We start from the raw sequence: 18,476 nt of genomic DNA on the forward strand, positions 1-18,476 counted from the left end.
CCCCCGGTCCAAAGACATGCATGGTAGGTTGATTGGCATCTCTGGAAAAATTGTCCCTAGTGTGTGATTGCGTGAGTGAATGATTGTGTGTGTGCCCTGCGATGGGTTGGCACTCCGTCCAGGGTGTATCCTGCCTTGATGCCCAATGACGCCTGAGATAAGCACAGGCTCCCCGTGACCCGAGGTAGTTCAGATAAGCGGTAGAAGATGAATGAATGAATTTGTATTTGGTTAAATTGTGCTCAGTGATCCTTATCAAACACAACAACACTTGAACCCTGATGTCTACTCATATAATTTTGTCTTTTTCTCCTTTCCACAACTGTGTTTTAATTATTATTTTTTCTCTAATAAATGATTCATCTTACAATCGAACCAATGTCGTGGATTCGTTTCCATCTGAGAAATCCAGCTAGTTTAATACGTGGTTTTGTTTTTCACACTTTTTTTTATTTGTTGCACTTTAACGACGGTCCCTAATGTTTCAGCAACACGGAAACATAAACTCTAGAGTTTATTCTGAGAAAATATTGCTACTGATTCTTATTAGGTCGTGTCCACGCAGTGGGATCCCGTTCCCTAAGGGTTAATTCGTTTTAATTCACTAATCTCTAATGCTTCCGTTTAACAAAACCATTTAAAAACGACGGAACGGTGCAGGTTACCGGAGGATTGTTTTCTACCCGTATTCCAACAAACCCCGCCTCCTGCGCTAGGATTGGTCTGTTCTGTCTCGTGCGGATTGGTCGCAGGTGTATCTTCAAATATGATTGGAGCAGACCGGGCGCAAGGGGCGAGACTTATCGGAATACGGGTGGGAGGAGAAAAAAAAACAAAAACGTAGGCGCTCCTGACGCTGTGACTTGTACAGACATACTGAGGCATAGCAGTTGATCCGGTTCGGTTTGAACGATCCTGCTCATGATACTGTATTAATGACCTTGTGCACGCTGTGGTGAGGAGACTGTTGTGCTGGAGGAAATCTCTCCCCCCAGTCGAGATAAGGCTGTAGCAGGTAAGGTGCTAGCAGATGGCTTATGCGTCCCAATGGTTAGCTGTGAAACGCAAAGTGGGAAACAATTTATATTTATTTATATTCGTGGTTATATCTGAATCATCCAGGTATCTTTTAGTCTTCTTATGAAACCTTGAGTATGTGTTTGGTGTGGGGGAAAAAGTAAGTGGAATAAACGCACGCGCATGTTTGGTGTGGGGGGGAAAAGTAAGGGGAATAAACGCACGCGCATGTGTTTGGTGTGGGGGGGGAGTAAGGGGAATAAACGCACGCGCATGTGTTTGGTGGGTTAAATAGTTTAAAAAGAATAACAGTCTGGTTACATTTTAACCAGTATTTTAATACAGGTGTACAACCGTCTTTACCTGCGACACGGAAGTGCCTACAGTCTACTTCCCTTATACACAAAAATAAACCTTCTGGAATTTTCCATAAAGGTTTAAGGCAATATGGACATTACAGTTGAGATATATATAAAGTTAAGGAGTGGGATTTGTTAGGTAGAAGGTGAGCAGTCAGTTCTTGAAGGTAAAATGTAAGCATCTAAGTGACTTCCACAATGGCTAAGCATCTCCAAAATGGCAGGATTTCTTGGACTTAATAGTTCCTGGTATGGAGTGAAGCACAATGTGATAGAAAGGTGTCAGTGTTGTCGTGTATCTGCAGACTGGTCAAAGTGCCCATGCTGCCCCGTGTCCACCAATGAAAGCACCTACGACGGACATGTGAACAAAACCAAAACCAACGGAGCTATGGACGAAGGTGGTCTGGTCTGATGAATCACGTTTACCTTTATGTCACATGTACGGTCGGGTGTGTGTGCCTTGTCGGTTGTTTTATAGACACACACACTAAACATCCGTTCATCTCGTTGTAGATCAAGAGAGAGAATATTTTAAAGAACTTTTTCTCACCGTTTTGGGAAATCCGTCTCTAACGTCTGTCTAAAATAGGAATCATTTAAGAAAAGCTCCAGCGTGTCATCTTAAGGACTTAAGTTAACTTAAGTTGTACTGATGCCTTCAGCGTTGGTTTTAGTGCCGCATACGTTACCATTTGTGTGAGCTCGTGTATAAACTGTACCGGGTATTTAATTTACTTTGTCCTGTCCACACATGGTTGTATACGTTCATTATTATTCACCCGTGCAGACAATGGCTCCATCAGTGCGCTTGCAGGAAATGATCCGGGCAATCCGAAGCGCCCGGACTCAAGCGGAGGAGCGGGCGGTTATCCAGAGAGAGTGCGCTGCCATCCGAGCACAGTTTCGTCAAACTGACACCGAAGGCCGTTTTCACAATCTAGCCAAACTCTTATACGTGCACATGTTGGGCTATCCTGCACATTTTGGCCAGGTAATGTACGAACAGTAATGCATTCGTAGTAATCTCTTCTGCATGCCTTCTAGACGACACACAATACCAATGTGTTTTGTTTTGTTTTTTTCCTCAGATGGAGTGTGTACACATGATAGCCAGCTCTCGGTACAGCGAGAAACGGATCGGATACCTGGGCGCCATGATGCTCCTGGATGAGAAGCAAGATGCCAGCCTGCTTATCACCAACTCCATCAAGAAGTAAGCTTTATCTCTTCTCCTCTAACCGGCATCATGTAGGAACTCACTAATGCAAATGAAATCAAGCTAGATACTAGCTGTGGCTTTATAAGAGCAGCGAGCTGCAAGGTGAAGGAAAAAAAATCAGCAGTGGAAGTTAGTCCTGCAGTCTCTCACTCACTCACTCACTCACTCACTCATTTTCTACCGCTTATCCGAACTACCTTGGGTCACGGGGAGCCTGTGCCTATCTCAGGCGTCATCGGGCATCAAGGCAGGATACACCCTGGACGGAGTGCCAACCCATCACAGGGCACACACACACTCTCATTCACTCACGCAATCACACACTACAGACAATTTTCCAGAGATGCCAAAAAACCCCCCCCCCCCCCCCCCCCGATTTGGCGAACAGATAAACCAAATGTAGCTCATGTGGTTAAGGTGTTCGACCACTGATCGGAAGGTCATTGGTTCGAATCCCATATCCAACAAGTTGCCACAGCAGGGCCCCTGAGCAAGGCCCTTAACCCTCAATTTCTCAGGTGTATAAACTGAAATAAAAAAAAAAAATGTAAGTAAGGATAAGAGTGTCTGCTAAATGCTGTAAATGTAAATGATTACAACCAAGTAATGAATGAAGTCAAACTTTTCCTCGGTTTTCACAGTGTAACTGTCAGTATCTTAGTGACTATAAGGGCTGGATTCACTCAGTAGTCAGTATTTGCTATCCAGAACTCAGACATGACTAAAACAAAGACGTGTCTCGGTTCCACATGATTCTCACCTGATTCTTAAAGCCTATTGCGCGGTAACAGTTTGCGTAAGAAAAGAGGTATTAAGTCCAGCACCAACGCCTTGAGAGCTTGATGTAAGCAGTAGAAATACTCATAATACCCATGACAGGTTATTAGACAAACATTTTATTACAGTGTTAATCAAGAAAATGTATCGATCCTCTAGAAGAGCAGGTCATATACAGTACTCGCACATCAATATAGATTTAATATTAAGATTCAGACATGGCCATGGTTTTAAACCATGCCATATCCCCAGAGATCACTGTAAATGATGTAACTACAGGTTAGGGCTGGGCGATACGGCTGAAAACCGTATCACGATATCGGTGTTTCATATCGGTCGATATCGATAATTAATTACTGATATTTTTGGTGACCCATTTAAAATAAGGACCAGGAGAAAAATATATTACATTTCCACATTTTTATTTTAAACTTAACCTTCCTCTGATCGTAATCCCCTCAGTTATTAAGACAGAAATGTCAACAAGCAGGAAAACTCACATAATTATAATGTAAACTTATTTTTTATTATTGAGTCTAAAGTCACAATGAACACTTAACTATTATCTCTTAACATTTAAGGTGCAAAATGAAAGAAAATTTTCTGCTCATCAGTCGCCGGTTACTGAAGAGGAATCCAGCACCAGCACAAGACGACGATATGGCACAACCAAAAAGATGCTGTTACATGATTGGCTGTTTAGGGTGTCATGCCCTACGTTGCTAGGTTACCAGAGAGCGAGCGCCTTTTTTTTTTAAATGCACACAAACTCGCTTCGCAACCTCTGTTTTCTTCCAAACGAAGAAAAAAAAATGTCAAACGTTTTATCGAACAAATTTTTTATTGATATCGATCACGTGTCTATCACGATACATATCGTTATCGTTTTATCGCCCAGCCCTACTACAGGCAATTGTTTTCCCGTCTGTTCTTTCGCAGCGACCTTTCGCACGGCAGTCAGCACGTGCAGTCTCTGGCTCTGTGCACTCTGGCCTGTATGGGTTCTGCCGAGATGTGTCGAGACCTGGCCCCGGAAATCGAGCGTCTCCTCAGGGCCTCCAGCTCCTACATCAGGAAGAAGGTATGGCATCTGTATACAGATACACTGGCTGCTCAGCTGGGATTCATAAAATCATAAATACAAGAATATTTCAACCGTTTCCTTCCAAATCTTTTTCCCTGCATGACGCATGACGCCAGCCAATCAAATCTTTCCAAACTGCTGCTCACGCTACATTTCATACAGAAGCAGGAAAGTCCAGTCTGCTCTCTTCTACATATCTGAGAAGGCCACGATTGGCTAGCTTGACAAGAGATCGAGTTTATACCTTCCATCCCATGCAATTACTACAGATTCATGATTATGTGATGATGATGATGATGATTTTTTTTCGATACTCCAGGCAGCTCTGTGTGCGGTCCACATCGTGCGGAAAGTTCCCGACATCGGAGAGATGTTCACACCTGTTGCAGGCTCTCTGCTCTCGGAGAGGAACCACGGTCAGTCCTTCTTTTCAGTCCTCGCGTCTCCTGCATTTAGCACGTTCTCAGCTTAAATGTATTTTTAAATAATAATTCTGTTCTGACTGCCAGGAGTTCTACACGGTGCCATAGTCCTGATCACGGAGCTGTGTGATCGCAACCCTGACACTCTGGAGCAGTTCCGCAAGGTCCGTAAATCAGGGAGGCTTCTTCCTTTTCTTCTTCTTCTTCTTCTTCTTCTTCTTCTTCTAAATAATGACATGATGTTTATTTAGTGGTCACTTTTTTTCTGTTTCTTTTCAGTCTGTTCCACAGCTGATTCAAATAATGAAGGATCTTATAACATCCGGTTATTCTCCTGAACACAACATAGCTGGCATCAGTGACCCTTTCTTGCAGGTATATATATAAATATAATATATATATATATATATATATATATATATATATATATATATATATATATATATATATATATATATATATATATATATATACACACTGTGTATACATACATCACTTACTTTAAATAACAAATACAATATCAGCTGTAAAACCATCTGCGGTGTTTTTTTTTTTTTTTTGTTTGTTTATGTTTTTTATAGATTCGTATTCTCAGATTGCTCAGGATTTTAGGGCGCAATAACGACGCAGCCAGCGACCTTATGAACGACCTCCTAGCACAGGTATGCTAATACCGGTCAAAAAAATAATCAGCAGACGTTCTTGACGACGTTTCTACACATCTGTAAGGGTTGCTATTTGTTCTTGATACGTACTCAGGTGGCCACCAACACCGACAGCAGTAAAACCGCAGGCAGCGCCGTGCTGTACGAAACAGTGCTCACTGTCATGGACATCAAATCAGAAAGCGGTCTCCGGGTACGTCGTGACGTCTTAAGTATGGGATGCACTGGTACTGCTAACCGGATACAACCCCAATAACAGTGCTTACCCGGCGTAATATTTGTGACTGTCAGCCAATAACAACCCAAAGAAAAGAACAAGCCTTATAGCCTGAGGAGAAACTAGGTTAAATTAATTGGGGAAAAAAAAAAACACGGCATCGACGCATGCTTCTGTGTTTTCTTCACAGGTTCTGGCTGTGAATATTCTCGGACGGTTTCTTTTAAATAACGACAGGAATATCCGGTGAGTGTCTTCTCAGTTTTTAGGCTGCTTTCACTTTTTTCCCCCATGCACCGATCACGTGTGGATATTAAAACTGAAACAGCTCTTATCTTCACACAAAGATCTGATTACACTTCACTGTGGGCTAATCCTAGCAATTCTGCACGAACAATCTAACGGGTCTAACAGGATTGTCTGCTTTTATCACCTTTTTATCATTCCTAGTCCGCAGAAGGTTGACAGGTACTAAATAATTAAGTTTTTAATCCCTCTCTGTTTACTAATCACACGATCCCACAGCTATATATCCATGACGTCGCTCCAGAAGATCGTCCAGACCGACCACAATGCAGTACAACGACACAGAGGTACTATTGTGGACTGCCTGAAGGACCAGGATGCTTCAGTTAAACGGTAGTATCCACAGTGGCATAGTTTAGATATTCCTCTGTCCCAGTATTGGTTTGAAGTAATGGTTTGTCTCCTCGTTCCCAGTCGTGCTTTAGTGCTTTCACTGGCTTTAGTAACCGCGGCGAACATCCGCTCCATGATGAAAGAGCTCCTGGCTTTTCTGTCCACCTGTCCGCCAGAGCTACGTGCAAACACGGCGTCCGGTATATTCAACACAGCTGACCGGTACTGTCCTCCCTCACACACACACACACACACACACGCTCTCAGACAGAACACAAACACTGGACAACACTAGGTATCTCTCTGTGTCCCTGTCAGGTATGCACCATCTCAACGCTGGCACATCGACACCATCCTGCATGTCCTCATCACGGTAAATCTCCTTACAATCCTGTTCCGTTAACCTTTTTTCTCTCTCTCTCTCTCTCTCTCTCTCTCTCTCTCTCTCTCTCTCTCTCTCTCTTTCTCTCTTTCTTCTCCAAATAACAACAGACCACGAAGCGATCCGACGCACACCATATATAACGTCTCGTCACGTGTTCTGTTTGTTCCCTCAGGCAGGGAGTGATGTGAGAGATGAGACCGTGCCTAACCTAGTTCAGCTCATCGCTACAGCATCCAAGCTTCACTGCTACACAGTTCATAAACTATACAGAGCACTAATCACTGATATTTCACAGGTAAGTGTGACTTCTCTCCGCTGTCAATCACAGAGACACAAATCTGTGCACCAGTGACCACCGTGTAGGTGTTTCTGAACTCTTATACGAAACTTACGCTTTATACAGAAGCCTCGCCCTGTTCTTCCCATCTTATGTAATTCATGATTTATGACTGAAATGAAATGAACTTTACCTTTTAACTAGGGCTGGGCGATACAACGATAACGATATGTATCGCGATAGATACGTGATCGATATCAATAAAAAATGTGTTCGATAAGACGTCCGATATTTTTTATGGAAGAAAACAGAGGTTGCGAAGCGAGTTTTTGTGCATTAAAAAAAAAAAGCCGCTCGCTCGCTGGTAACCTAGCAACGTAGGGAGTGAGACCCTAACAGCCAATAATGTAACGGTATCATGTTTGGTTGTGCCATATCGTCGTCTCATTCTGGTCTGCTGGATTCCTCTTCAGTAACCGCCGACTGATGAGCAGAAAATGAGCCGCAGCGAGCGAGGAAACTGTAAATAAAAGAGGAAACGTCAGCTCGCCAGTACGGCAGTTTATTGGATATTATAAGTCTGACCGTAGTCACACCAACTAAATATCCAAGACTAAATTCTCAGGTTTCTCTATGTTTATATTTAACACTTTGCACTACTTTATTACACTTTATTAAGCATGTATTACATTTTCTTTTATTTTGCACCTTAAATGTTAAGAGATAATAGTTAAGTGTTCATTGTGACTTTAGACTTATGTTTACATTATAATTATGTGAGTTTTCCTGCTTGTTGACATTTCTGTCGTAATAACTGAAGGGATTACGATCAGAGGAAGGTTAAGGTTTATTTTTCTCCTGGTCCTTATTTTAAATGGGTCATAAAAAATATCAATAATTATCGATATCGACCGATATGAAACAGTGATATCGTGATACAGTTTTCAACCGTATCGCCCAGCCCTACCTTTTTAAATAAAATCTAGCAGTGTCCAAAAACTACGCATACTGTTTTGTGTGTGTGTGTGTGTGTGTGTGACATTCTGCACTTGTTATCTGTCAGCAATCTCTGGTTCAAGTAGCCTGCTGGTGTATAGGGGAGTACGGTGACTTGCTGCTGAAAGGAGACTGCGATGACATAGAACCTATGCAGGTAAAGCAATTACGCGTCTTTGTCAGAGGTCTTATTATTATTTGCATCTTTGGTGTCAACGTTTTATTCTTTGGCACAAGGTAACGGAGGATGATGTCCTCGACGCCTTGGAAACGGTCTTGCAGTCGCACATGTCCTCTTCCGCAACCAGGGGATTTGCCCTAACTGCCATCATGAAGCTGAGCACCCGCATAACAGCCAACGTGGAGTAAGTCTCAGCTTACTGCTGTTTTAGACAGATTCATAATTAATTAAGAAGATCAGAGAGCTGAGTAAGGAAAGCAGTGTTAATTATACTTGTTATAACGTACTAAGGCGTTCTCTCTCTCTCTCTCTCTCTCTCTCTCTCTGTCTCTGTCTCTCTCTCCCACGACAAAAGCCGGATCAGGAGTATAGTTAGTATCTACGGCAGCTGCATTGATCTGGAGCTTCAGCAGAGAGCAGTGGAATACAACGCCCTCTTCAAAAAATATGACCACATAAGGTCTTATACTGTATGATCAACATTCATTGACCACAGCATGCATTGCATGTCTGCCAGTACGGTGTTGTAAGACACATCGTGTAGCGTAACGGTACATAACGCGTGTTATTTGTCTATCATCTCTACAGGGCTGCTGTGTTGGAAAGGATGCCTGTAGCCGATAAGAACTTGACCGGTTCGGCCAACAGAGACGCAATCAAAGAGTCCACTAAAGACCAGAAGCCACTCGCTGCGGTGTCGGTGTTGCCCCCAGAACCGGCGAATCAGGTATCATCTTTTAACTGGCTGATTTGGAGCAACCTTTTGGTAGACCACAGGTCTGAAATGGGCTCTGGGTTTTAGGTGTGTGACCTTTTGGACTTGCTGGGTGACACTGATGCACCTCTCCAGGAAAGCAACGTCAACGTCAACACGACGCACAACTCCACTAGTTCGAGTTCGAGTTCAAGCGGGAACCTGCTAGATTTGCTAGAAGGTCTACAGGCCACTTCTGGTAGTATGAATATTTTATTATTTTTTATATATATATATATATATATATATATATATATATATATATATATATATATATATATATATAAAACCCCAGCTTGTACTTCAGGCCAATAGGGAATCTTTTTTTTTTTTTTTTTTTTTTTTAAAGATTTTGAAATTATATCGTAAAAATAAAGAACTTCTTTTAAGGATTATATTATAATTTAAATTTATATTAATGTTTAATATTTTTTTTTTTTTTTTTAACGTGCATCTTAGCTCCTAGTGTCACTATGTATGATAAAGGAGGAGTGAGCCTCAAACTTCAGTGTGACAAACAGACAGAAAACGGCATCACGGTCACTTTCACGGCTTTTAACTCCACGCTGAGTGACGTCACCAACTTTACCCTCCAAGCAGCGGTACCTAAGGTTGTGGATTTTTATTTATTTATTTATTAGACTTTTAAACCTAGTTTCGTTTGATTTGCGACAGTGTGTGCGTGATGAACTATGAGAAAATAATATACAATTGCAGATGCTAGAAAACTTATTTGTTTATGGTAATAGCTTTGCAACATACTTCAGTATGTTATGGGCTCTGTCCTAATGTGTGGGGTTTTATTTAAATTTTTTTTTTTTTTTTTTATATACATATTAGAGTGTACAGCTTCAAATGAAAGCTCCAAGTGGAGAAGTGATTCCAGCACAAAACTGTGGTACAATCACTCAGACTGTTTTACTCAACAGTACCAGCAAGGTCAGTTGTTATCCAGTCCGATTCCGTTGCCGTACCAACCGTAAGCCTGTTTGATGTTTTCTGTCACCGTTTTTTTTGTCTCTGCTTTTAGGCGAACCTAAAGATGCGAGTACGGGTGTCTTACTCCATCCAGGGCACGGTCTGTCAGGAAACAATACAGATCGACTCCTTTCCAAGCCCTGCTTCGAACTGACTGTGGCATTTGCCCTGGGTCTGATACGCTATCAGATCTTAAAGGGAATGTCATTGTTATTGACGTACCAAGAACGCCACTGTATCTCTGATGGATATCTGTTGTATGTTCTTATTCCCTGGCAAGTGCAGTCGCAGATTTTATTCAGGCTCCGTCTCAAAATCCACCAATAACCAGTGGATAAAATCAATGTACATTTAGTAAACAAATGTTTGTGGGGTTTTTTTGTTCCTTTTTTAAAGATTAAAAATAATATAATAACAATAATAATAATAATAAAAGCTGTTCATATGAAAACGAATGGCTAGATGGAAATCCGAGCCAGTGTTTAGTTTAACGTTTTACGGTTGTTCTTGGGTGATCATTTTGGCTAATAAACCTCCCGATTCTCTTCTACCCTAAGATGAAAATGTAATCGCTTAAAAATGTAAATTATTTTCACCAACACAGTCACTACCAACGGTTCATTCGCATTGGAATCTATGAAAACTCTAGTGATTATTTTATTTTATTTTTTTATTTTTTTTAAACACTGTAATTAGTTTCTTCGTAACACGTATATACATACAATTAAACTCCGACCTATACCGGTAACAGCTAGCTAAGGGATGGGTCTCTGGGTGTGTAAACATCTTGACTGAATCCAGATCCTGAATCCAGATCTACATGTTCAGGTTATTGGTCCATGTACATTGAATTCATTCATTTCATTTTAAAAATAAAGAAAAAACTTTCCTGTCTTGGTTTTTATTTTATTTTTGGGTATTTTAGTATTATTATTAGTATTATTATTATTACCCAGCAAATGTTAATGAATTATAATATGGATTTCATTAAAGATGTGATGAAAGTACTACTTTTTACAGCTGTTGTGAGCAGAAAAGGATGAATTTGTGCATGGAATATACCAGGTTCCACTCCTGTCAATCAAGACCAGGAATTCAAGGCTATAGCCATCACAGGCTTGTTATGGATACTGGCACTCTGGATGAGACAAAAGCCCATCACAGGGCTCAACACATACAAATTCACACTCTCTTTCACACCTAGTGGTATTTTTATTTTTTTGGAAGGGAAAATGCAGAACATTCTCAACACGAACCAGAGCTCAGGATCAAACCGAGAATCCTGGAGTGATGAGGCGGCACAACTATATGTTCTCACATGTTACGGCACCAAACTGCACAGCACTAGTAAATGTCCTTTATGCATTAATTATCAAATACATTGAATAGGACAAAATTAAGCTTTCCTTCTACTGGTTTTGAAAAGATTTCATTACTCCAAAGCTTTTACCAGAGCGCAGTGCACACTGGAGACATCTGGTGGTCAAATGGATGAAGTGCAGATTGTAATCTACTGCAGGCTAACAAAACAATAACGTTTACTTTTCTTTTTAATAAAGGAAGGCAATTCGTAACACCAAATAACGGTGTATTAATACCTAATGACTTTGTAGCACACTTCTAGAAAAGGTCTCATGTTTATAGTGAATAATAAATACAAATTTATTCATTTACATTTAGCCCATAGCTAACTGTCATATTATTGAAATTGAACATGAACTGCAAGACTGCAGGGTTTTCTTGTTGATTTTTCCAGTGTCATTATTAACCAGTTCATGTTAAAAAATGTGTTTATTTACATTTAAACAGCTTTGCTGCATGCTAAAAACAACAACAACAACAATAATACAAAAGGGTTTAATGGTTATAATGGGGAATTCTACTGCTTTAATGCTAACTGTATTTACCCTACTGGTAATATGTTGCCTTCTGTTATGAGGTACCATTAAGGAATAGAACAACTTGTAGATCACATGCTAATATCTACTGGATACCAATAAAAGCCATTACAATTCCAGTAGGTTTCTACAATTGCTTCTCTGGTCTGATGATAATGATTTACACTAAGTAATGGATTTATTGGGTAACACCTGGTAAGTCAAGTCAAGTCAAGAAGCTTTTATTGTCATTTCAACCATATATAGCTGTTGCAGTACACAGTGAAATGAGACGACGTTTCTACAGGATCATGGTGCTACATAAAAACATAAAACAAAGACATAGCTAGGGTAAGTTAGTCCTAGACAGAAAGTGCATCTGTGCAACCTGGTAAAAACAGTGCAGGACAAGACAAATAAGACAGTGCAGGACAAAAGACAGTGCACAGAAACAGCGCCGGCCAGTGTAAATACTGTATGTTCAAACAATATTGCGTGTGCAGAAACACTGGGATGAACACAGTATTATAGCAGCAATTACATGAGATATTGTAAAGTATTGTGCAAAACAGCAAACGATTGAAATGTGAGACAGCATGTGCAAAGAGCAAAAACAGTGTGTAAAAACAGCATGTAAACAGATTGATGGATGTATATTGGAAGTGTGTGTATTAGTGTAGGTCTGTGCAGTCCATACAGTTGATGTGCGTGTGTGTGTTGTGCTCAGTACAGTTCTGTTCAGTTATTAAGGATTCTGATGGCTTGTGGAAAGAAACTGTTACACGGTCTGGTCGTGAGGGCCCGAATGCTTCGGTACCTTTTTCCAGATGGCAGGAGGTTGAAGAGTGTGTGTGGTGTGTGGTGTGTGGTAACGGTTTGTAATGGTATTTGTAATGGAAACCGTTCGAATTTTTATTTTATTTTTTTCACCAGCTAATTTTAAAGACTTTTTAAAAAAGGTGTATTCCTTGGAGTACCTTAAAAAAATTAATCAATTGTGTAGAAAGTGGTAAAAATATAAGGTAGTACCAGAGACATGCTTAATTGAGAACAGAACATCTGTGCTACCTGGTGGTCTTCTCAAAGAGTTGAAGCCCTGCCCTTTTAAAAAGGTTAATTGTTTCAGAAAGCTGATTGGAGAAGCCTAATAAATATGGCTGGTTTCAGTGAGGCCAGGTTTGGCATGTGTTAAGAAGGACACTGCTAATTAGAACAGGTTTCCCAATCAATCATGTACTTCATTTGGCTGGTTTATTTTGTTTTAGCAACTGCAAATGTGTTCTTGTCCCAAGAAGGTAAGAAACTAGTTATACTCAAAACTGAACAGATACATTTTTGACAACGAGACAATTTTTTATTTTAAGCTTTATTTTTCATTCATATTTATTTGTATAGCGCTTTTAACAATGGACATTGTCTCAAAGCAGCTTTACAGAACATAAACATAAAACAAAAGGTGAATATAAAGATGAATATAATACAAAAATTCAAGATATTGGATATTAGATATTTAAATGAATTTATATTTATCCCCAATGAGCAAGTCTGAGGTGACTAAGGTGACTGCGGTGAGGAAAAACTCCCTTGGATGGTAAAGGAAGAAACCTTGAGAGGAATGAGACTCAAGGGGGAACCCATCCTCATTTGGGTGACACTGGAGGGTGTGAAAATATACAGTCTGACATTCTGTCCTCAAAGACCATATTAGTAGTCGGCATCTCCTCTTAGAATGTCCGAATACTTCATGAAGCGGAGTCCAACTGGAGTTGGTACATCCCTGGATGCCTAGGGATCCTCACACGGTTGGCCTCATCTCAGTGAAGGTCTAAAATCTTAATTTCACGGAAGACAATCGGAGCTGGTACAATTTCTGGATGCCTCGGGATCGGTAGAAATAGAGAAGCAGCGGAGAGGAATTGGCATAGCTGCTGTTCATAATATTAGCAAGAACTAGATGATGTGCATGTATTAAAGCACAAGATTATGGAAAGTATTACAGTATGTGTATTGTTTAACTGAATATTTTCTTATGCTTGTTGTTTGACACTGTATTGTCTGAATTACAGATATTGATATAAAATGTGGAGAAGACTCCCTCACAGTCAGATGGAAGGTTACTGAAAGCCTAGCTGATACACCCTTCAAACTTTTACTGGGTGATTGCTTTCCGTCAAAGTTTTCACCTACAGCTGATGGAGGAGGGGAAGCAGTTTTCTGCTATCGTTTCTCTGACTGTCGTTTCAGAGAAAAGGTATACAAGTTGGGTTTATTTATTTATTTATTTATATAAACTATTTAGTGTAAAGTAAACCTTCCTCCTGCCTCACTAGAAAACACCCGATGAGCTGATCTACGAAAATGAACTGACCTTTAGGCCGTTAATAAAGTCGAATACTGGACAGCTTGTCTACCCTATTAGATGTGTTTCTAAAAGGTAGGCTTACTGTTGATTTTTGCCGAAAAGAATTTTAACGCTTCTGGTCTTGAGTACTGTTTTGTGTGTTTGAATATCCAGTCAGTTGTTTTGTAGACACTAAGGGTGTTTTCACATATAGTTCATTTTAAAAGAACCAAACCCAGTTCACTTAAAGTGAACCAGAAAAGGAACTAGCCGAATGTGACCTCAGTCCGTTTGGTGTTCACAATATAGTGGACTCAAAAGAGAACCCAGTTCTCTTTTTGGTCCTCTTTAGTATTGAAGTGATCTCAGACCCTTTCGTGTTCACACCTCAACTTCATAAGAACTCAGAACCCAGAATTCTGTGCAGCAATGGATTTTGGGTATTCAAAATGGCCTCTCTACAAGTTGTCATCACATGGCTGTGGTACATTTTTAAGTATATTGTACATTTACAATCAAATATCAATAAGTGCGCAGCTTTCTTCATAAGACCACACGACTCCGCGACCTGCCATGGCAAAAAGTTTTGTGTTTTCAGCAGTCACAGTGAAGGAACATGGCTGCAGGTATGGCAAGCCTCCAGGGACATTTGGCGAAACGAAACGCAAAGCGGACCGGGACCTCATTGCTTTCTCATGTCACACACAAATCGAACCACAAACGAACCGTACTCAGACCACCAGTACGGTTCGCTTCTGGGTCCTTTTAAGGGGTCTGAGATCACATGGTTTGTTCACATGTACACACTGAACTGCTCCGAGAGCGTGTGTAGGGCTCAAACGAACTAGGTGTGAAAACACCCTAAGATTCTGGAGGTGGAGCTTTGTGAGGATGGGTAAAAAAAATCATTCAACCATCAAACTCCCCAAATTTCTGCTAACACATCTTTTAAATGCTTAGTGTTGTTTGTAACTTTCAGGCCTTTTCCAGTTGTGAAGCCTGCTTTTGGTGTTTTAGAAGGTCAGGGGGAGTTGACTTTTCACTTGGGAATTTTGAATGGTGAGTATGTCAAGTGGCTGCAGCAGCAAACTCGAGTCTTTCTGTAATAAACATGCCTTTTCTTTTAAATTCTCCAAAACAGACGATTTAAGTGGCCCGGCTGTATCCAACTCCTTTCCTCTTGGATCCTTTATTAACATCTGGGCTTCAGTAGAACAGCAAGCTCATCAAACCCTAATCTTGTATATGGAAGAGTGTGTTGCGTCAAACACCTTAGCACTTGAACCACAATCATGGGCATATCCTGTAATTACTAACAAAGGGTAGGTGGTGGAAATGTTTTAAAATATTGCACCTTTTTTGTATCCTTGTATTTGATCCCTTTTTTTTCCTCTGTTTTTCTATCCTTTCCCTCCCACAGTTGTATTGTGGATGGGAAGTTTGGGGCCTCTAGGTTCTTGCCAAGAAACCAGTCGTCGTCACTTGTGCTTCGGCTTCAAGCATTCAAATTTGGTGCAGAACAAGAAGTAAATGGATCCACATTTGGAGTTGTTTTTGGAAAGAATTTAATCAGGAATTCAGGTTTATGTATGAATTCGGACAAGGTGGATTAGTCTGAAAGGGTTTTTTTTTTTTTTTTTTTTTTTTTTTTTTTTTTTTTTTTTTTTTTTTTTAAATGTCCTCTTGTGTGCCTTTCTTCTGGATCCTCAACATAATGGCTATTGTCTAGGATTGTCAAGTCTTCTTCACAAAGGGTTGGTGTTGGTACTAGGTTTCACGCTTGATTCCACTCGTTTAATCATCTGATCCTGACTTTTCAATAGCCTCTGATGGCTTCTGGTGGCTTCTGCTTGGATGGGATGGAATAAAACCTCACATCCACACCAGCCCTTTCAAGTTCTAGTTCTTCCTCATCCTTAGCATACCCAGTAAAAGCTCAAGGAGAACACAATCACTGAAGATGCTTGGGTTAGACTGGTCTTGTTGTCTTTGTCAAAACCAAAATGTTTTTAAACCAGAATCCCTGCAGTTGATGTGAATCATAAAACTGCGGTCGTTTGGTTATTGTTCTGCTTCTAATTCAGTTTTTGTTTCTACCCAGGTGTACATCCATTGCAAACTAGCAGTATGGGACCCAGAAGACTTCAGTGAAGAAAACAAGGCTTGCAATTACAACAAAGCTACTGGAAAGTAAGTACGACTGCCTTAATTTGAAGGTCCACGATTTAATCCTGACCTTCAACAACAATAATTGCTCCAGCTTCAGAATTTCTTTGGCAGGTGGGAGCTTTTAGATGATCCTTTCCAAAGTGATCTCTGCAATTGCTGTGATTATGACTGTGTTTATAAGACTTCACACCCAGGTTTGCAATACGTTTAATCTTCGTCTGTCAGTGTGGTTTGTATATTTATTATTTATTTATTTTTAACGTGTTATCTTTTGGTTTTCGATCTTAGGACCCAAAGGACAAGCTCAAAGTTCTGTTGTAGGACCACTGCTTTTTACAGAAGGAGATGAATTATTTCAATAAAGCCTTGATGCTTACAAACCGGTTGAGTTCTTGTCAGCTGTTGAATGTTCTTCATATTTGTATTAACAGACTTGTTACTGCAGGTCTGTGTCCGATGGGTGTGTGCTGATGGGTTGTTTTATAAAACCACAGACCATTCCATTTTAAACCTTTTGAAATGTTTGTTTTTCCAGGGCTCTCATGGTTACATAATGTGAACTTCAAAGCAGGCTATTCAGCCATATATTTCCATTGCCTGGAAACTTGGACAAATAAAAATAATTAGCTATTGTGCTAAGTTGTTTGAGTCTCTTTAACTCCTTTGTTTTGAGTCGCTTTGCCTTGCAACTGAATTCATCCCTCATCAGTGTCTCTGGTCAACGTCAAGAGAAAGAAATACGGCAAACACCGGTTGCCATGACACTGAAAAACCAGTTTAAAGTCCAGTCTGTTCCTGTTCATGTGTTGGTCAATTTACTCTTCCTGACCGTTATCCTTGAGGCTCCCTCTATACTGTAAATGTCAAAGTCCACAGTAGCTTTAAGTTTTCTTAAGTATTCCTTTGTGATACTGCAGTCCTTCCGGAGCACATAGAGCCGTATAGACCGAGACCACCATATCTGACCAGGTCTTTCCTACTAGTGGACATCAAACTCTTTGACTCCTACCCATTTAGTACGAAACAGAGCTGACCGTATCACTGTCATTATATGCACTATTCAAATTTCACAATAATTAAAATGTGCATTCATATTTTGCACATTTAATGCATTTTTTTTGCACTTTTGTATACATTTTGTGTGTGTATATGTGTGTGTGTGTGTATATATATATATATATATATATATATATATATATATATATATATATATATATATATATATATATATATATATATATATATATATATATATAATTTCATATATTGTTTTTCTTGTAATCTGAAGCAGCCTCTGGCAAAAAAAAAGATATATAATTTTTTTAAAATTAATTTTTGTTGCATGTGATGTAATTTTATCTCCTCCACTTATTTCAACACGTCCCTAAATTGGTCGTTTCTTATTATATATTTTAAGCTCTCACACGATCCTATACTTAAAGTAATTAGTAGATCGGTTCACTAAAATAAAAGAATCGGTTCGTAAGAACGATTCGCTCGAGACCTTCATTTCTACAGTGTACAGGTTTAGCTCAACAGGTCTAACTTATCAGACTGCAAATACACGAAACTATTAAATCTTATATATTTAGATTTAGGTTGTCAGGTTTCCTTCTGATATTCACATCAGGGATTGTCTCATTTCTGTTTTTAGTCAGCTGTACGGTAAATATTAGAGTTCAAGCTATCAGCCCTAATTTCTACAGTGCGTGAATATTACCTGTTTTACAGTAGTACATTGAACGGCGTTATACTGTTTTAAACCGTTTTAAAAAAAGATTCCTGTGTACAAATTTCCTGTATACATCTGTATCTTGGACTAAATCTTTGCTTAAGGTTTTAACACGGATTTATAATGCTTCACGTTTAAAGTGTTTGAATCCATTTCCAAATTTTACAGCTGCAGTTAATGCCGTGATGTATAACATACTACCGTAAACCCTGTAATATTAGCACACGTTTTTTTTTTTTTTTTTTGGTCTAGAAATTCGTGTCAAGCTAATTAGATAAAGAGCTTCGTTTTACGAATACACTTACAAAGTATCTAAACTTGTGTTGTCAAAGTAGTCAATACAAAATCTTTAACTAAATAGTTATGCTAATTGTTTTTTTTTTT

The 18,476-nt window shown here is 39.7% G+C and overlaps 2 protein-coding genes across 2 annotated transcripts; both read left to right on the top strand.

Moving 5' to 3' along the window:
* The first annotated feature begins 805 nt into the window (after nt 1-805).
* ap1g2 (adaptor related protein complex 1 subunit gamma 2) lies at nt 806-10,867 on the top strand. Its single transcript, XM_060873913.1, has 22 exons — nt 806-1,015; nt 2,167-2,370; nt 2,468-2,592; nt 4,315-4,456; nt 4,779-4,875; nt 4,969-5,045; nt 5,161-5,256; nt 5,463-5,543; nt 5,641-5,739; nt 5,954-6,009; nt 6,289-6,402; nt 6,484-6,624; nt 6,721-6,775; nt 6,960-7,082; nt 8,128-8,217; nt 8,298-8,425; nt 8,597-8,701; nt 8,830-8,968; nt 9,044-9,194; nt 9,455-9,606; nt 9,836-9,934; nt 10,026-10,867. The coding sequence occupies exons 2-22, from the start codon at nt 2,170-2,172 to the stop codon at nt 10,125-10,127; spliced, it is 2,373 nt and encodes a 790-aa protein (XP_060729896.1). The 5' UTR covers nt 806-1,015; nt 2,167-2,169; the 3' UTR covers nt 10,128-10,867.
* Nucleotides 10,868-13,007: 2,140 nt separating this feature from the next.
* On the top strand, nt 13,008-16,742 carry zp3f.2 (zona pellucida glycoprotein 3f, tandem duplicate 2). Its single transcript, XM_060873386.1, has 9 exons — nt 13,008-13,145; nt 13,917-14,101; nt 14,181-14,284; nt 15,171-15,250; nt 15,333-15,513; nt 15,612-15,717; nt 16,293-16,381; nt 16,472-16,554; nt 16,649-16,742. The coding sequence occupies exons 1-9, from the start codon at nt 13,082-13,084 to the stop codon at nt 16,720-16,722; spliced, it is 966 nt and encodes a 321-aa protein (XP_060729369.1). The 5' UTR covers nt 13,008-13,081; the 3' UTR covers nt 16,723-16,742.
* Nucleotides 16,743-18,476: the final 1,734 nt, after the last annotated feature.

Source organism: Tachysurus vachellii, chromosome 7, assembly GCF_030014155.1.
Source record: "Tachysurus vachellii isolate PV-2020 chromosome 7, HZAU_Pvac_v1, whole genome shotgun sequence".
In the NCBI taxonomy this organism is placed as follows: domain Eukaryota; kingdom Metazoa; phylum Chordata; class Actinopteri; order Siluriformes; family Bagridae; genus Tachysurus; species Tachysurus vachellii.